At 37.9% G+C, this 19621-nt stretch overlaps 2 protein-coding genes and 1 long non-coding RNA gene across 3 annotated transcripts in view; 1 reads left to right on the top strand and 2 right to left on the bottom strand.

Annotated features, from left to right (window-relative positions):
• Window positions 1-2921, bottom strand: part of LOC106520968 (zinc transporter ZIP12) — a 7189-nt gene extending 4268 nt beyond the window's left edge. Inside the window, exons 1-7 of the mRNA XM_014013315.1 lie at window positions 2356-2921; window positions 1492-1806; window positions 1201-1408; window positions 985-1127; window positions 696-867; window positions 290-462; window positions 48-203 (exon numbers count right to left, since the gene is read on the bottom strand). Of these exons, the coding sequence (XP_013868769.1) occupies window positions 48-203; window positions 290-462; window positions 696-867; window positions 985-1127; window positions 1201-1408; window positions 1492-1806; window positions 2356-2601 (1413 nt within the window). The 5' untranslated portion in view covers window positions 2602-2921. The remainder of the gene's footprint in view (window positions 1-47; window positions 204-289; window positions 463-695; window positions 868-984; window positions 1128-1200; window positions 1409-1491; window positions 1807-2355) is intronic.
• The window catches only part of LOC106520971 (uncharacterized), a 17104-nt gene extending 9154 nt beyond the window's left edge, over window positions 1-7950 (top strand). Inside the window, exons 4-5 of the long non-coding RNA XR_001310607.1 lie at window positions 7170-7261; window positions 7872-7950. This is a non-coding gene — a long non-coding RNA (uncharacterized LOC106520971). The remainder of the gene's footprint in view (window positions 1-7169; window positions 7262-7871) is intronic.
• On the bottom strand, window positions 4263-17768 carry mrc1a (mannose receptor, C type 1a). Its single transcript, XM_014013303.1, has 30 exons — window positions 17634-17768; window positions 17151-17552; window positions 15614-15787; window positions 14982-15137; window positions 14782-14895; window positions 14550-14690; window positions 14262-14441; window positions 13394-13551; window positions 13204-13320; window positions 13008-13123; window positions 12670-12818; window positions 12186-12385; window positions 11993-12108; window positions 11820-11898; window positions 11580-11724; window positions 11267-11305; window positions 9741-9904; window positions 9535-9599; window positions 9348-9448; window positions 9114-9253; window positions 8397-8499; window positions 8105-8271; window positions 7855-7960; window positions 6544-6776; window positions 6292-6457; window positions 6038-6190; window positions 5834-5950; window positions 5035-5193; window positions 4931-4963; window positions 4263-4837 (listed from the first exon to the last, which is right to left on the bottom strand). Exons 1-30 carry the CDS (start codon window positions 17701-17703, stop codon window positions 4602-4604), a joined length of 4299 nt encoding a protein of 1432 aa, XP_013868757.1. The 5' UTR covers window positions 17704-17768; the 3' UTR covers window positions 4263-4601.
• Between the last annotated feature and the right edge of the window lie 1853 nt (window positions 17769-19621).

Here is a 19621-nt window from a genome sequence, read left to right as displayed (position 1 = left end):
ATATATAGTCAAGGTTATATATATATATAAATAAAAGAAGGTCTTACATGGCTATGGGAAGGAACTGCATATGAAAATATTTTTTCAAGAAGAAAGAATCCGTAAATCCCAGCAATCAGGCACAGAATCTTCCACAGATGCTCCTTGTCTTCAACATAGATTTCATCATCATGACTGTGAGTTGCATCATGAAGACCAAGGATCTGCTCAGGACATGAAAACAGAACACATTTACATCCACACGTCACTTCAAAATGCACGTTTGTTTAGTTTTAGTGCAGTTTTGTACCTGTGGTATGAGGTGCAGGAGAGCATCTCCTGACAGTGTTCCCACAGCCAGGCCCACAAACAGCTGCAGGATGAGTGTGTAGGTCTCCTGAYAGGAGTTAAAAAACACCAGACAAATACCCAGCATGGAGCTCACTGTGATGACCAGGACAGCAGCTGTGCTGTAGCYGAACTCTGCAGGAAGAAGGAATCTTTATACTTTCTGTTAAAAGTAACCGGTAACAAATCCCCGCTAGCGTAAACCAAAACATATATTTTAAGGACAGGGATGTTACTTGTCAGATCTTTAGATTCAGTACTACATTGTAACAAATGACCCATTTCTCCCCTATACATTAAAAACTGTGTCAAGAATTTAACTTTTCGCTCTACGTTTTCATTGATGAACAATTCGATGATTGTCTTACTCTCCATAGCAGTTGGTAAAGACCCTCCTGTTTTTTGTTCTAATGATCCACAGGCATTGCATAGCAGCTGTTGAATAATGGCAGGGCAGATTTGCCTGAAGTGCTTCTTGGAAATGGGCAAATGAGGGTCCAGAGCAAAAATATCCACCAGCTGATTGGCTGAAAAACATACCTGATTGGGTTCAAAGGGGAAAATGTGCCCACATGTGAAGATGAGCAACATGTCAATAAATTAACTCAAATTACCTGCATGCAGTTTGAAACCTGTAAATGTGCATCTCAGCCTCACCTGTTCCCATCCTCTCTCAGTTTTATGGTTGCAGTTTTCCAGTGACTTCACAGACTGTGTGCTTCCTCTAATGCTCCTCGTCTTCCTGTTCTGCATTCCTCCTTCATGTCCTACTCCTAACTGACGAAGCAGCTTCTCCAAATCTCAACAGAAAAAGAAGTCAAAAGTAGYGTCAGTTTTTAGGGGAAAAACGTACAGAAGTTTTTTTTAACTTACCAATAATTTCAAGGTTGTTTGTAGAATTTAGAGACTGAAAAATATATTCTGTAAAAAAGGCAGGAGATGGGAGGTTCCTCTGTGAAAAACAGGATCCCAGCAGGATATAGTTGATTATGGTTGCTGCCAATCTGGGCACCGTAGTTATCCCAACACCTGGATTTCCCTCTACATCAACTTCTTCTAAAAGGTGAGCTGAGTCAATACACTGTGGAAGCAAAGAACGAAATGTTCATTAATGCATCTGCACCTGTTTGGATAGGATGCATCTGTCTGAAAACACTTCCTTACTGGCAAATCAAAAACGGCCTGGTTTGAGGGGCGGTAGTGCTGGTTAATGAGTCGCAGAATACTTTGTGTCTCGTTGTATGACAGGAAGCGATTGTCCTCAGCTGGATGCAGATTGGTTAGACCCAGAAGGTAGAACTTGAAGTTCTCAGATGGGGAGGAAASGGGTAAAAGGGAGGTGATGTTTGCAACACACAGATCTTCCAAATTAATTATGTAGTACAACAGAACGGTTGAGATTTGCTGATAGTCTTGCTCGTTGAGAAAAATCCGATCATCATCCTCAAGCACAGAGAGGACAATGTCTTGTGTCAGGCACTGTAGACAGAAGAAAACAGAAATTATACAATACAGATTTTATTAAAATAAAGCTGTAAATTAAATTTAATCAGGATGTACTGAAAATAGGTCACCTTGACAAAAAAAAAAAAAACAGCTTATTTTGAGCCTGCAGTCATTGGCATGTGCTTCTTGGGATTGAGGGGGAAAAGGCTTCTGTTGTGTTGTGAGTTTAATAACCAAGTCCAGTTAGACCTACTAACATTTTAAAAGCTTAGAGGGTAGGGAAAACTATGTAAGAAKTTGCTCTAATAATTTATCAATCTTAATTTCAAGGCTTGACACACACAATCCTATTTACAGCCAACCTAATCAAGCAGGCAGTTTCGATAAATCCAGTCAATGTTTAGTTTGCCAAACCAAGTCATGTCTAATACCAGTCAGCATGAATAGAGATCAAGTGCTTAAGTCTGCACATTCAGCCMTTTAGAAGTAGTTTACCGGAATATAAGATTAAAACCATGCTGTTTCTCCAATTTTTTTTCACTGGTTGATCCATGATTAGATTATGAATGGTATAGGCCTTACTTTCTCACACATGCTCTGCRTCATGCCAGTCCTCTCTCCACAATGCACATCTCGGAGCAGTTTGGCAATCAGGTCACTGGTTCGGTTCTTCTGGAGCCGAGGCTTGTCATCACTCCCTAAAGGTAGATCCAATGTTCTGAGAGCCTCCTGGAGGTAGTCCTGGTCCTGCGCTTTGCTTTCTAGCACTCGCCCCAGCACAAAAAGATGCAGCAGCACCAAACATGGAGCAGTGCTCCTAAAGTGCATGTTCTTATCAGCGCTGTCAGACTCTCTCAATCTCCCAGGACCGGCTAGGGAACTGAAACACAGAAGTGACGGTCAGAAAACATCAACAAACAAAATCAAAAAGTTAKCAAACATRAGATAAAGAAARTTTCTAAAAAACGAAGGGCAGGTATATTGCTGAAGGAGGCAGTGATATTAGTATGCCAGATCTGGTGGAGAACAAGAGGACTCAGCAGGCAACCCTCCACAGAACCAGAGCTTACAGTTCCTAATAGTCAGTCGAAGCCTGGGCCCCTCAGTGCACAACAAAAGGATTAGTGCAGGCAAGTGAGAGAGTACAGAGCAAAAATTTGGGGGCATGAAGGTGGGTGGGGGACTGCAGAGACAATTAGTATTGAAAGAAACGAGATTGGGAGATGCTCTTATTTATGCACAGTAAAGTGAACGCTGCCCTTCTGAAGTTATAGGCAAACTTTTTATGGAAGTGCTTGTATTCTCTTTCGTTGAAAAATTATTTTTTAAATTGCTGTAGTCTGATCCTGTGATTAGACTTGCGACATGTTTAGGTTGCAACTTTCCTCTCACACAGTGACAGCTGGAGATGGGCACCAGCTCCCTGCGACCTGGAAAGGAGAAGCGGGTAAAGAAATTAGATGAGTAGCTGTAGGTTTCGTATTGTTTCTTTGGCCTGTTGTAATATTTAGTAAATGTGTGCATCTGTTCAACCCTGTTCTTCTTGCCCATTGTGTCCTGGACCCTCTCCTATTGTTATTTCATGTTTTGCGCTTTTAAAATATATTTTGGTAATATTTAGATTTTTGTACCTATTGTTTTGCTGTACCTTGTGCTCAGTACGTTTATTGAAATTTTTGCTCCATCCAACCTCTTACCATTATTTTGTGTATATACGACAATAATTTCTTGTTTTTTAAACCATTAGCAGTAATAAAATTGTGCTAAATTTGCRTCAATCAGCTTCAAATAAGAGCTTGTTTGAGAGAATAAATGTGACATGGCTCCATTCTCAAGGCCTTTTATTTTTTCACGTTCTGACTCATCAAGGATCAAACAGACTGAGCTTACCTCATGGGATACCTCGCAGGTTGAATCAGCCCAGCAGCAACAAAAAAAATTATTAAAATATTATTCTGGAGTATCACCAGGTTTAAAATAGCTGAGAAAGCTTACCAGATCTCTCTCTGTTGGAACTAAGTTTGTTTTCTTCTGTAGCTGAAGGTTCACTTGATAGGAGGAACTGAACTTTTTGATAAGAATTCCAGAACATTGGTGCTGGTAATAAAACCCCTCTTGTGAGGAAAAACAACAAAGAGTTGTGTAAGCTCCTAAGGATTAGCTGCAACAGCCTTGAAGCACCGTGATTACTGTATCAGTGATTGGCATAGTAACCTTTTGTTAAAATGCAGAAGTTTGGCAACAGTCTTTAATTTGTTGACAGTTTGTGTAGAGGCTGAAAAAGGCWAAATGTGTTTATTGTGTATAAGTACAGGACAAGCAGTCATTTATTTTCCTTTTATTTTATTCAGCAGCTTGGCTTGGAAGTAAAAAAAAAAAGGGGGGGGGGGGGTTGAGGAAAATAGGTTAGGAACCACTAGATTAGACAAAGTCTCCATAGAACATAAACATGGAAAATAATGCTTAAAATCATAAACAACCAACAGAACTCTGCTTAATTTATTTTTATTTATTTAGTATCTATATACAATATGAGAAAGAGGCTCATAAACAGTTCATTGAAAAGGTAGATCCGTAAGCTTGCATTGAAAAACCTTTTCACATTTCTTTATTTCGATCATCACGAGCAAATATTTTTGGTCAAACTGATTAGAAAACAAAAAAAAAAAGGATTTCTACAGATTTCACAAATCACATTATCACATTTTTTGTGCATATTTTACTAAGTGCGATGTCAAATTATGCTTCTGAAAAATGATGAAACTACTGGAGAATTTCTCTGAGATCAGTTGTTTTTAAGTGCTGATTACCTCACATCACACATCTTWCTATGCTTGCTCATTCTGCTCTATATTTTCCACCAGGCCTGTAGTGTCCACAGGTGCTCGGGTGGGATTGAAGTATAATTTATTGTCAAAGGTGCAGTCTCCAAGAACAGAAGTGGGTATTTTTATTCGCTTGCGGAAAAGCAGAAAGGCACCAAGTCCARCAATGGCAATTATGATCAGCACCACAGATACAGTGATGCCAGCAGATCCATGCGAAGCTTTTTGAATGACAGGAGCTAAAAGGAGAAACATAGAGAAGTTTAAACAGTTAAGGATATTTAGCATAAAATGTAATGCACTTGAATTATAAATAATTTTTGTTGACTTACCTGCAGATGGAATCTTTTCTGTGGGTTGTATAACTTTAAAAAAGCAAACACTCAGTGTGAGTACATGACTGCTGAAATAGAAATACAATAAAAAAATTACTTACTTTTAGGTGTTTTGCAAATGTAGGATCTATATCTGCTGCAGCTATTTGTACTCCATTGCCCGCTGTCAGAATGGATGTTTACACATGAATCTAACTTTGGTATTCCTGCTTTCCAGTTGATATAATCCACGACACTGTTATCAATCCACATCCACTGATCTGCAAAATCAGACACATTAACTTAGTGAACCCGCTAGAAGATATCTTTTAAACCTTTGCTCATAAAAAAGTAAATGTTTTAAGAAAATCTTTATTCTTCAATAGATATATTGGATTTCAACTGGTTTCACTCAGTTGAATAAAGGTAACTGTAAAATAAATGTGTGTTTTTAATTAAATCCACTACATCTGTTTTTTTGTGTACGGTGATAGGGATGCTCAGGGTTTTGTTTAGATCGTCAGACTGATGTTTCTGCTTTCCTATTTCCAGGAATTTTTGGTCATTTGTGGAAATCTGTTTCCGAATGCATGCACAGTAATAAAAACATAACAGAAGTATAATCTGACTTGTCCACCTTTTATTAAATGCCTGATTCAGACTTCCTCATTAGGATAGATTTTAAAGTAATTTACATTCTTTCCAGAATCGTATTAAAAATGTTCTTGTGTATGTTTGTGATGCTGTCTCTTGGATTGTTAATACCTGTAAACTTCATAATATATTTTTAAAAATAAATTTGACAAAATGCCTATTTCAGAATGATATAAATGACCAGCCAGCTGTTCTCAGGTCTGTCATTATTTCAGATTACTGTATGTAGTTAGACTTTTAATATGAATTAAACGTCATTGTTCCTACCGTCATGAGACTTGTAAAGACCAATCCAGAAAGTTTTTGCACCATCCTGCAGAAGTTCAATATTCTGTTGTATAAACCTCTCTTCAACAGGGTCTTGAATGCTCACTAAAGATGCACCTGACAATCCCAGTGACATAAAGTTTTAGTTTGTGCATAAAGACATAAAAATGCAACAAAAATGAGAACAATTCTTCCATCACTTACCCATTTTCAGACACTCAACTGAGGCGTGGGCCCAGTTGTCTGACATTGAGCTTAAGAAAGAATAACAATGGCCTCTGAAAGGTATCCATGGTCTTTGTTTCTTTGACTCTGGACAGTTGCCAGGTAGCTGGGGTGGCTCAGTAGGAGCTACCTCTGGGATGAAAGAAAAAGTAACAGATTACACTTTAGTGTTAAAAAACTGGTAGTCAACTGTGAGTGCTTCTTAAAGAAAAGTGCAAGAAACCAAACCTAACCTGAAGACCTTTTGCAAATGGAATAGAAGGTATTGGTGCATGGTGCTGTCTTCCATGTGTTGTCCACATCTATATACACACAGCCATAGTTGCTTTTAGGCTCATTGTTGCCCCATTTGGTGTAGGAAAGAAACCAGTTGTCAACCCACTTGTAGCGACCCCCCGTCTAAAAAAAAGAAAATGTTTTAACGAACATAAAATAAATTCTGTTCTGCTTGAAAGTGCATTATTCAAAAACAGGTGGACCATTACCACATTGCTGTTGAGGCCAATCCAAATAGGCTCTTTGTGCTTGAAAATCTGCATGGTGATGTATGCCTGGATTACAGGGTTTAGGATACTGGCCAGATCTGCATCATCTGCCTGACACTGTCTCCGAGCCTCATCCCACCTCATCTTCTGGGTCACCAATTTGTAGGAGTCATTGCCAATCTTGTAAAAGGTCTTTGGTGAGACYGTAGTGGGCGGAACGACAATCTGGGGGTCTGAATAAAAAAGACACACGTTATTGCTTGACAAGGTTGTTTAGTTTTTCCTGGCCAATAACAGATGGTTTTACTGATGACTCTTTGGTTAAGGTGCTATTTATCCTTCCATTGCCCTCCCAGCACCAGTCCACCCTCACACAAGTGCTTGTTATTTTTTGTTTAGATGTTACTGATAGTTTAAGTTTAACTTTTCTGTATAAAAACTCTTTTTCAGCTGATTTTCTTAAGGTTCAGTCACAAACATTGACATATAAAGACTTTTTTTACTTTAAAGACATTTATTTCTGTATTTTTTTTTCACCAATGCTYTTTTGTCTTTTACTTTTTCTCTAATACACTTTCCATTTTTAAAGTTCCTAATTTACAATCTTTCTGTTTTGTTTGCACTAGCATCCTGATTTTCATCGCAAAGGCCTGGAAACAGCCAGCTGTTTGTACACATTCCATACTGAGTTACCTTCTGCAACAGGTCTTTAAAGTTTGTAAGTGCTCTCTTTTTGCAAATTTATTTGTTTAATGGTGACTTTTTTATACAGATTATAATTTATTTCCGTAAGTCATTTGTTTTGGTTTTGGATTCTAAATTTTTATTTTCAGGCTAATATGAAAAAGGGCTGTTTGGTTACTTGCATTGCTTTAGTTGTAACTGGTCATTCATGAAATTATGGAAAATCCCAGAATGCTAAACTCTTGAATGAAATGGTTTTGTCCCTTATTTTTTCTTTTCTTTTAAAGTGACTGCCTAAATGGTGATTGGTAATGTTTTGCCTTGGCTTGCACTTGATGTTTCTTTGACCTTGATTACACTTTGGCAGCACAACTGCTCAGTGGTTAGCACCGACGCCTCACAGCAAGAAGGTCCTGGGTTTGATCCCCGGTTCGGACCTGTGCGGAGTTTGCACGTTCTCCTYGTTCTTGCGTGGGTTTTTCTCTGGGTTCTCTGGTTTCCCCAAAYCCCAAAAACATGTACCTTCAGGCCCAGGCCTCTCTTGAAAAGAGATCTGAGATCTCAACGGGACTTGCCTGGTTAAATAACAGTAAATAAATAAAAAATAAAAAYAATTATGTTACTCACCAACATTTTTCTTACAGATGAAGCCACGTTTAACACCACAGTCCTCCACCTTCCACTGTCCTGTCATCTTTCTGGCACTGCCTACCATGATCACACAATCAAACATCTGTCAGGAAGAACAAGGTATATTAGTTTTCAGTTTCATCAGTGGGTTTTAATTCAGCATTTACAGATAAGTTGCTTCAGTAAGTTAGTTGTTTTAAGCTTGTTTGAGGCATAAATGTGTAAAAAAGAATACAGTAAAGGAAACCTCATTAAAATAACGCCCATCAGGCGTTGTTGAAGGGTGTCCTTTAGCCCAGTTGGTGTATGGAATGCCTTTGCCATCTGTCCACACAAAATGCATCTCCCAGTTGACATCATTCATTCCAATCCACAGATCATCACTGTGGTGTAACATCTGTGTTGTTAGGAAGGCTAGAAAAGAAGAAACATGACTTCTGAACTTGTGAAATTTAAACCGTGTGCAGACAAACAGAGATCATAATAATGCACAACATTTATTATTAGTAATATGGAGTACCACTGCTAGCATGACTGACCTTGCTCCTTCTCATTGACTATGGACACTAGATTGCCTCCCTCTTGTTGGCAGTATGTTCTGGCATCMTCCCAGCTTTTGTTGCTTGTAAACAATTTGTAGCACTGTATTGGCAAGACAAATTTGCTGTATCAGTTTCCAGTGTCTTCAGAAATGCAGTCAGAAAATCTTAGCAACCTTTGCTAAATAAGTATTAGAGTTGGGACTGATGTGATACTACATCAGGCTAGTCTTCTTTTATTATAATGTCATTAGATTATATCTGGCTGAAGTCACTGATTTAGGTTCTTTGGTGGTTTTTTTGGTTATAATGCTGACTTTATTKTAGGAGTTTACTGCCAAAATTAATTGTATTGGTTAAGGTCCAGTAGTGTAATATTTTTACACATATGTATGTATTTGTTTTACTTTAATATAAATTTTTTAATTTTTGAAAATGAGTTAATTTTGTCATGTGAACCTACTGCAAGACACAGCCTGCATGCTACTGATTGAACAGTCTGCTAGCTCAGCATGTTCTCCTCTTAGACCTTTTTGTATAATGCAAACATTCAGAAGTAAAAGTTGTGTTGCAATAACAACCTGAAGAAAGCAGATGTTTAAATGTTTGATTTAAATCCACAAAAGTAAATCAGTACGTTTCCAGTAATTATACGTAAAGGTTTGGGTGCATGAAGATTTATTCTAAATATGCACATTAGTGTTGGTCTTTAATTACCTTTCCTTGGAAGGYAAGCCACTCAGGCGCACATCCTCCTTTAGGAATTGGAGTTGGTGCCATTGTTGTATTGACAAAACTGCTGCTTCTTTTGCAAATGGAGGGAAGCTCAAGACCACAATTAATGTCATTCCAGTACCCTAAATAATATAAAGAATTTATAGAGAGAAGTGGCAAGGGGAAACTTAGTTGCATACCATACCAACATATCATAAAATATTTCCAAAGACTTACCCATGCTCTTGTAGATTGTCACACAGTTTTCATCATTGTTTGCAAAATTGGGTTCATTATTTTCCCATGCAGTGTAAGTTACAGGTGTCCCATCCAACCAGCTAAAAAAAAGTGAGGTGAATGTATCTAAAATGTTAGCATTCACAAAGTATATAACCAGCATTCTGAGTGTTTTGCATTAATTTACCTGAAAGATTTGTCCAAATTTACTATCATGCCAATGTAGTACTGGGATTCAGATTTTTTTGCAATCTGTTTCAACATGAAGAGATGAGAGGTTTTATCAAAAGATAATGTTTACTGTTTGTAGCAGCAGACTTTGGTATCTAAAGAAATATGCAACATTGTGGTCATTTTGACCTCCCGTGTTTGGTTATAAAACTGATTTCTCACTTGCTTCCAGAGGAATTTCCTCTCACTCTCCCCTGTGATGACAACAAGTTCACCAAAGTTTTTCTTGCAGTAGGCTCTGGCAGCTTCCATYGCCAAGTTGTCATTGTTGATGTAGTAATGACTGTCATTGTATATGAGCCATCCATCTTCTGTGGTGTTGAACTCTGTGAGGAGAACAAACAGATGTCAGGAGTTCGCAGCCAGCTGTCTAGTTCTGTATGTGTGCTCATAGCAGCATTTTGAGTCAAATCAGCATGCTAACAAGCTGTTTACTATTTCTATTTAACATACAGTTTGCTCAACACTGACAAGTATTTAGGATCTGGAGTGCAAAACACACTATGCTTAAAAAAATAGAAAAAAAGGTGACACTTTTGTTGCACCAAGGAAGTTTGTTGCTTATTATGACCCCTGCACRCGAAGCATAAGCGGGAGTCATATTGTTTTCCTACTGTTTATTTTTAATTTTATTTATTTACTTATTTATTTATTTGTTCAGTGATCTTTGGTCAACCGTAGCCCAAAAACGGCTGCACCGATCAACATGAAATTTGGAAGGACTGTAGATGAGTCTGACYTACACTGCGCCAGCCAACGGTTTTACGATAGACCCCATATTTGAGGATGGGKCTCCTTTCAAAGAGGGGGTGTCTATATAACTCAGAAACTGTTCAACATGGAATCTTCAGATTTCTTTTGTTGTTTAGCTCTGATAAAGCTCTATCTATCAGGCCCACCAATCAGTGCCCCCCCCCCCCCGGACCCACAATTTATCTGAAAAAGGGGTGTCAGCACATGCAAAAATGGTTATAGCTCAAAAACTATAAAACATAGGAGCTTCAGATTTCTTTTGTTGTTTAGCTCTGATGAGGGGCTATCCATCAGGTCAACCCCCCACCTAAAAAAAGACCCCCACCCAAACCACTACAACTTTGGGATGCATCTATAGCATGACATTTATTGCATTTGTGCGTGTGGGGTTCATTAAGTTACCGCYATGCGGTATCTAGTTTGCTTTTTGTGGAATATTGAGGCTTTTTTAAACCTGCTTTGTGAAATGTGGCCCAGACTTGGGAACCAGTGTGCTTAAGACAGTCCTCTGCTTAAATAAAAAAGAAATGCCATTTCTACAAAAAATAGCACTTAGTGGCAGCAGGTATAAAGGAAATAAAAAAGAAAAGAAAGAGGTCCAARAATGGAACTGTGTAGTACTGCAAAGAGAGCCACAGAGGTGGAAACTCAATTCTTGATGTTGACACAGAAATGATTTTCAGAGAGGTGGACCTGAACCATTGGATGGTGTGATGTCCACCCTCTGCTGAAGCCCTGAAATGAGGATCGCATGATCKTTTGTCTCAGCTGTTAGGTCCAAAGGACAATGAAGGACAATGATAATACTGTTGAATACTGCATTGAGGATATCAGAAATGATAAACTCACATTTTCCTCAATCTTTTTTTGTAAAATAGGATTATTGTTTTTGACAGAATGTTTAATTAAGTAAAAAAAGGTCTGCTAAAACATACCTTCAACAATCAAGGCAGGCTCTGGTTTGGGAGTCACACCTGTAAACATAAAAATCATCATCCTGAAATTTGGTATGCTTGTTTGTCTTTGTGTCTGTGGTGTATAATGATGTGATTGTGATGCTGTATTTCTGTGTTTTATGTGCTGCAGAACAGGAACCTGCTGTAAAACAGCAATTATTCTGAGTCAGGCTTGATTTTTAGTAATCTTTTCCTGTTAAATCAAGAAATCAAATCAAAATCAAATCAATCCATAAACCAAATCTAAGCCGAAGGTAAAAGCCTATCCTCAACTCTCAGTGTGAACTATTACCTTTGCGAATCTGGCAGATCCAGTCRTTATAAGTGTCACAATTCCGATCATTCCAATGCCGTCCATAGTAAAACTGGATTTCTGCACAGTGTTCRTTGTCATTGTGGTTGTTCGGTTCTCCAAAGCCCCAATTCTCAAAGCCAAACTACAGGTCAGAGTTTTGGAAAAGACCATAATTAGGTCAGAGTTTATAATGGTAAGAAACCAATGACCTTGTGAGTGCACTGAGATGCTACATACAGGTGAGTCGTCACTCCAAACATAACCTTGGTTGGTACCCTTAAGTCTGAGGCCTATCCAAGCTTCAGAGCCGTAAACCCTTACAAAGAGCAGAAACCAAAAGATTATGAATGATCTCTTGAAATGTCTGGTATGAGCTCTGACATGCAGAATATTACTACGAGTTAACGTACTGCAAATTTGCAAGGTCCTGCATACTGTGTATGCTCATCAGGTCTCCACCCATGGCCTTGCAGAAGTCCTGCGCTTCCTGCCAATTCTTTTTGTGTTCTTTCATTTTCTTGTAAATCTTCAAGTGAAAGAMATATAAAGTTTAAAGTTAAAAACGGTGATCATTTCACAAGCGACTTTACTTTGTTCTCATACTTTGTAGCAAACATTTCTTTTGGCAACGGGTGTCCACCCAGATGCACAGCTCAGAGCTGGGGTGGTTGGTGGAACCGTGGACATTAGGGCACCCTCTGCCAGCTTCTTGCAGATATACTTCTCCTTGTTGCTGCAGCTGATCACATCCCACAGGCCAGCAAAAATCCCAGTTGTCATGGCAACACATCCCTGTTTTCTGGCTTTTATTGAACACAAACAGGATAAAGAGGATGAATAATCCAACAAATTWAGGAAACTGTTGTATAAGAAATGTTACATTTTATGTAATTAAGAGACAATTTTAAAACTCCCAAAATATATAATTTAAACATAAATGGCACATAAACTTAATATAAATTTGCATCAGTAATCATAATGCATTTAATTAATGAGCTCCTTTTAAGTCTCAATGACACCTTACAGTCAAAAACAGACATATTCTACAATTTGCAAATCAATTTAGGAGTAAGGACATCTTCTCTACCTGGCATGCCCACATTGAAATGAGTGAAGGAGACCTTTCTTTGTGTTGTCCATTTGAAAGTATGTATGTCTTCCAYGTTGGAAAAACCTGTCCAAAAATACTTCTCTGGTCTCAGTCCCACCAAACTAACGAGAAAAGCATTCTCATATCTGAAATAAAATATTTATGTTATTTTACACTGTTTCAGATCAGCTGTGTTGTGGTTGTTGTTGTTTTTTTAGAATTTTTAAGTACAAATCAAGTGTTACATTTTGCAGAAAAAGAAGCTATAAAACTTTTCTAAAGTTAGTCACACTCAAAATCTTGAGTCATACGATGAGATAATTATTGATTAATACCTATCAGCCACATCCAGGAGGTTAGCTCCAGCACCTGAGCAATCTTGCTTTGCCTCTTCAAAGGTTTTGGCTTCAGTGCCAATGTTATAGCAATATGAGCCAAATCTGACAGAACCCTGAAAAACAAACAGGCCGATGTGCTAAAGCTGATGCTGTGTTTTGTTATCCAGCGTTAACAGGAAAGCACTAAACTCACTAGCTTGCATCCTGGGTTGACGACCTCTTGGGTTCCATCTGATGGTTTTGTAGAGCCTTTCTTCTTACAGATATACCCGTATGTCCTTTCACAGCTGTGATCTGCCCACTTTCCATCCTGCAGGAGAGAGATGCAGAGTTTTAGTAACCAAAAATAAGTTGTACTCTTCAACTAGATTGCTAATAGTTACCTTTCCCCGAATGAGGACACAGTCCTCTTGGTGGTTGTTAGCATGGGAAGGCTCAGCACTCTGCCACTGGGTAAACGTGACAGGAGAGTGATCGGACCATTCAAACAGCATTTGGTTCCTCTGGTCATTCAGGCCAATCCAGAGCACATCTGAATGTGCTGTGGTGTGAAATATGCAGATAAAAATGAAAAAGAGTTGTGGATATAGTTAGATAATTTGGCTCTRATCATAGCCAGTTAGAGACAAAACCTTGCAGGTTCTGTTCAGCATTTATAAACACGATGCTAATTCTAAGTGTTTCAGGTAGAGTTTAGACTATTTCCTTTAGAGCAGGTGGTGTTCGATCCTGGTCTTCAGGGGCTGCTATCCTGCATGTTTTACCAGTTTCATTTCTACAACACCTAATTCAATGTGCCTGTCTTCTTGAATGGGTGTTCTTAAATGTAATTTCATTGTGCTCTGTACAATGATAATAAAGGCATCATCAATCARTCARTCAATGGTTCAATTACTACTTCATGTTTTACAGAAGCCTGTTAATCACCTGTTGATTCAAATTAGGTGTGTTGAAGCAAACATCTAAAACATCCWGAATAGTGGCATTTGTGGACAAGGAAAAGACAGCCCTGTTATAGAGTAACTTTCTTTGACATAATTTTGAGAAAAAGATTCATAATACACATATTGACCTGTTTAAAGAGGTATAAAAAAGAAGATTCTSTAGAAGTAAAATAGTTGATTGCAATTGTAGGGTTCCTGTCCTTTTTTTTTTTTTTGCTTAGCCAAGATACTGTCTTTCGTTGTTCAAATTTAAAATAATTATAATAATCAACAGTGGCATGTTTTTTGTGTAAATATGTGAACTTACTGTATCCAGACTGAGAAATGATGAAGCTTTGCTCCTCTATATTGTGTATGCTGGCCAAATCTGCTCCCTCCTTGCGGCACTCAGCCAAAGCATCCTTCCACATCATTTTACTCCTCTGCAGGTAGTAACAGTTTCCTCCATAAGGAACCCAATGACTGGGGCAAAAGCTGGGCCCTTTACCTGTAGATAAAAACAAAAGGAAATAAACTCTGCAGCTAAAGGCTTGAATTATATATAGTAAAACTTTAAAATTAAACCAGTTTTTTCTTTAGATAAATAGCTGTTTACTTGGTGGTGGAGGCAAACTGGTTGAGTTTCCTTTACGACAAATGTAACCAAGTTTTTTGTTGCAAGTGTTGCTTTCCCATTTTGATGCTTTTGCAGAATTTAAGGCCACACACATGAGTCCAGGCTCTGATGACGGATGACCTGTTGGATTCATTTACGTTAAATCAGAAAACCATTACTTTCTTTTCTCCACTTGTAATTAAATGCATCATGAAATGATTTCAACACTAACCAGGAGCCCAGTTTAAATATCTGAATGGGTTCCCATTGCTCCACTGCCATCCGCTCTCAAAATCCAAACTGTTCAGCCCAATCCACAGAGCATTTCCCAAATGACTTATCAGCCCTGTGTCAACACATCAGGTAAAGGTCACATAGTGTTCAGAAGCACCATAAATACCAATATTTGGTGCAGGCAGGTTAGTTTTGTACCTGAAATGTAGGATTGTTCATGTAGCTCTACGATGCTGAGGAGGTCAGCTCCCTGCTGCTGGCAACTCATCCTGGCCTGATGCCACGTCATTGCTGCCTGTGTGTTCCTTTGATACTGCACCCCTGTGACTGGGTCAGTGTCCCAACCAAATGTTGCTAGATTAAACAAAATACACAAGTGTGCAAGTTAAAAACACTGCGGAAAAAATGTGCATCTGATAAATGTATYATTGACCCTACTTGAGGGCATATAAGGACAAGAAGAAAGTATAGCCTTTCCAGGCAGATAAACTAATTTTACTTCTTTATCTATAGGAAGGTCTATTCCACAGAAAACTTTSGCTAAATGAACTTTCTTACTTTTTCCATTACTCTGAGTAAAGAGCAGCATAAGAAGGAAAGGTCTTATGAGAAAAGGGGAAGGGACAAAGAAAGAAGGGGTAATAAAGCAGACCTGTTAGCCTCTACTTTAAAACTAAAAAACAGAATTGAAGAACTTGTGTGGCTGACTTGTTTAAACAGTCAAAAATGTGCAAAAAATTGCAGCTCTGCATGAATGTTAATAGTTGTAGTTATAAGATGGTGTGTAGCTGGCCTGCATGAGGTTAAACAAGTGGATTCCTCACACATACCTCCTGTTGTACAAAACCCAAACTTCTTGTCTTTGTCATAATCTCTCGTTGTCGCACACCACAGCCGTCCATCTGTGCGACCTTCCTTTGTGCATTCAGCAAACCATTTGTTGTGGAACTTAAATGGAAACTGACAAGGTGCTCCGAACGCATTGCCACCTAGTGTGAAAATCTCTGAGGAGACAGAGGTGATATTTTTGTAAATGTTAGTATTTATTGTTCTGTTATAGGTTATCTCATAGCGTTTGTTCCTAACGTCATTTCTAACTGGGCAAGAAATGATCACCAACAAAGAGTTTAGGTGATGTAAGATGAGGGTTTCATTCTGTGCCTCCATAGGGATTTTTCAGTACAAAAAGAATACACCGTGTATACACACACAGCTGTAAGGTTTAAACCCAACAACAGCTAACCAAAAACACAGGAAGTACATTTGCCTATAAACTGTTAAAGTATCTTGTTTATCGTGTATTATAAAGTTATTTCTTTATTAGGAAATTAAAGAGACTTAAAGTCCAATAGTTTAGATTGGAAGTTAGTGAATCCTTTTGTACCTGACATCTGTGAACATTGAACCATTCAATACAGTACCGTCATTTTGTGTTCTGATGTTTTGATCTGCTGTCTTACTATTTAATGGGATATGAAGACCAAACRTTTCAMTKCCTATAGTTYTTGYAGAGTTTTGTTTCATTTTAYATTTCACTTCCCTGTGTTCACATTTAATGGACTGAAGGTGTAGAGACCACGTTTACTTTTGAAACGTTTTGATCTCTTGTGCCTGGGTTCCTTCACCTTGACCTTTATGACACTATTAACTTGTCCATGCACTTCTAAAAAATATTGAAAACACTATTATTTATGCTACATCTTCAGCCTGGAACCAGTCATAATCTTAGAGAATTATTTAAAGAAATGTGATAAAGATGTATATTCATTCCACAACATAAACATACAAAATAGAGATGGACACAAAGTTACAACACACCAGTGACCATTCCCCCCAAAATCCTTGTACATTTGTAAACAACTGAGCAAAATGCCATATAAAGTGCACAGTAGTTCATTGATGATGCACTTATCTTGTTTGGGCAGAAATACAGAGTGACAATAACTGAACAAATGAGTTTATTTTGAGAAATTCTAGATCACCTATTGAAGGATGAAGTTGCTACTKTCTATTTGTTGACCTGAGGGCTGAATGCCTCTCAAATTTTTTAATCTAACTTTTTACAATCCTGCTATTGTCTGACAGCAAATACAAATTTTTTTTATTTAATTCTAAGTATTGTGTAAGTTATATGGAGAATGAATTAGTAATTTATACTAACTTGTACTAATAATTTATATTAATTTGTGCTAAATATTCTTTATTCTGTATTCTACATATATTTAGTAATTAAAACACAACAGATTCTTATCTTAAAGCAATATTAACATTTGAACATTTCCAAATACTGTATCTCCTTTAAAACTTCCAATTTTGTCACCACTGCAGATAATATTGATTTGTTGTTAGCAGACTCAAAATTCCTACCTTGATATCCCTTCGAACAAAGGTCCCCCTGAGTGCCATATATTTTCCAGCGACTCCATACACCTGAGCCTTTGTAGATCATTACATTCCTCTCCTTGAAGTTGCCCCAGTTTAGGTGCAGGTCTTGGTCTTTAAGGCCAAAGAGGGTCTCATTCTTGCATTGCCAGTGCTGAAGAATACTGCTCTCATTGCATTCGAAGAGGAGCACCTTCACCCAGTCTTTTATCTCCGTGGCGCCCAGACACAACTTGAGGGACAAACTAAGGAGGCGAGATTCAGAGGCCCATCGAAACTGCTGCTCCTTGGCATGGGGAGCACATCGAGCCAGGGTTATTGAAGTGGCGCTTTCTACCTGTATGCACTTGCTGTGGTCCTGGTTGAAAATAAGGAAAATGCCACTGTCTGGRGAAGGAAAGAAGAAAAAAATCAATAATAGTCCTATTAAAGCCCACCACARAAATTTGAAATGAACCTGGAACTTACCTATATCAGCGGTGATGCAGAGGACTTGCAGGAGACAAAGACCCACTGCAAGCTTTGACCAGGGTAACATCCTTAGGATGCTGCTTGGGTTCAGTGGTGGGTACAGCTGTCACAGGTTTCCAGTCATGAGAGTAGAGATCTGGTGTGTGCAAAGGTGCTTGACAGGAAGCAGCACTGACAGAGCCATAGTTTTTCACTCCTCTTAATCACGGTGTTGAATATCCTGTCACATGGGTAGTTAAGGCTGGTCAAATATCTGGGACTTTCAAGAACTTCCACTACTTTCAATGAAGAGGAAAAGTAGAATTTTACTACCGTACAAGAAAATAAGTCAGATTACAGTATTTGGTAGGAAAATGATCCCAGAGTGAAAAAAAAAACACTAGTTTATTAAAGTGATCATTTTAGGGTGGAAAAAATCATAGTCACCCACTGGTGTGAGCTAAATACAGGGAGGAGATGTATTTTTATCAAGAAAGATTTTTATTTCATGAATTTTAGAAAAAATGTGAAGGAAAAAGTCAGAAGAGATTTACTAAATTTTGCTGACCGAACTGGTTTTTGACAAGACCCACTCTCAAAAGTTTAATAGGCTACAGGCTGAGTTACAGAAAAGATTCAAGTCAGTAGACAGAGAGCAAGAGGAAATCCTGCTTCCTGCTAGAGGAAGTGAGAGAAGACCTGACCACCAAGACCTAATAACTCCAAAAAAGGCTGGAGCGAGGATTTATTACTGAAAAAGCTGACTATATTAGAAAACTTGTGCCCTGCTTAAAATTCCAATAMATTTCTTGCTATGTGGGTTTAGAAGAAAAACAGAAGAAGTTTCATATGTCTTTTGATGTATCTGTTTATTTTGTCCAGATGAGTGCTATTTTGATGCCCGTCGCATTATAATATTTTAGATGACTTATGCCAATAAATGAAAATTTTGTCCCACAAACTCTGAATCCATATTTTAGTCACACAGGAAAAAAAACTAAAACCTTACTTTTTGCTGTGTATGTATACTGCAATAATAAAGAACCCATCTGATATTCTAAGGAATGAAAAGGGGTGAGAAAACAGTCGGTGCAGATTAGGTGGATACCAATGTATGTGGTGCATTTCCATCTCTTAGCRCATCATTTTTAGCTTTTATTATCTGGTTCCTGTATTGGTTCTCCTCTATAAGAGGAAGTCTGTATTTTTCCACTAATAGTTTGAGGTTCATCTTGATTTCCAGCAAAAAATTTCAGTCTAATTTTAGCATACAAAAACGTCTACAAAGACCTTGTATGTTCATTCACAGTGAAAGTAAGTGTTTTATCTTTGTGCATCACCATGTTTGAAGTCTCTAAAGATCAATCTGTTAAAACTAAATGCTCAGTGTCACCATCTGCAAATTATTTTAGTCACATATACAGACCCACAGACATATTTAATGCTTTAGATAAATATAAAAAACTGACCACCAAGTGTTGCTTTGAAGTAAATCTGATAACTCCCATGAATTATATAAATATGAGCATGTATGGCATTATTTTCCATTGGTTTTGCACATAAAGCCATATGTAAATCATCAAGTGTTGTTTTGATGAGAAGAAAAGATGATAAAGCTGCAAACACACTAGTAGCATCAATCTGAGAATGAGCTTGTACTGACCACGCAACAAAACAATCCAACATTTGAGATGTGGTCTTTAAAATACTCTTAGTAAATAAAATACAGTATGTCCTGGAAAATAATTATACCTCTCTGCTGAGTATTAAGTTCAAACTGTCTTGACATTTCAATTTGCATCTTTTTGATAACTGCTACCATTTGTCATTATACTGTATGTCCTCAAGATCCTAAAACGCCACTGCCGTCTGACATTTTTTTTGTTTGGATCATAATTTTACATAAAAACAATTATATTTAAATTAACCTGATTGTGCTAAATTTGACCATTTTGTGTTCAGGTGCAGCGACGTGTGTGTGTGTGTGTGTGTGTGTGTGTGTGTGT

Source organism: Austrofundulus limnaeus, unplaced genomic scaffold, assembly GCF_001266775.1.
Source record: "Austrofundulus limnaeus strain Quisiro unplaced genomic scaffold, Austrofundulus_limnaeus-1.0 Scaffold100, whole genome shotgun sequence".
Classification (NCBI taxonomy): Eukaryota; Metazoa; Chordata; class Actinopteri; order Cyprinodontiformes; family Rivulidae; genus Austrofundulus; species Austrofundulus limnaeus.
Note: the sequence above shows the minus strand (reverse complement) of the source record. Positions and strands in the feature narration are given on the sequence as shown.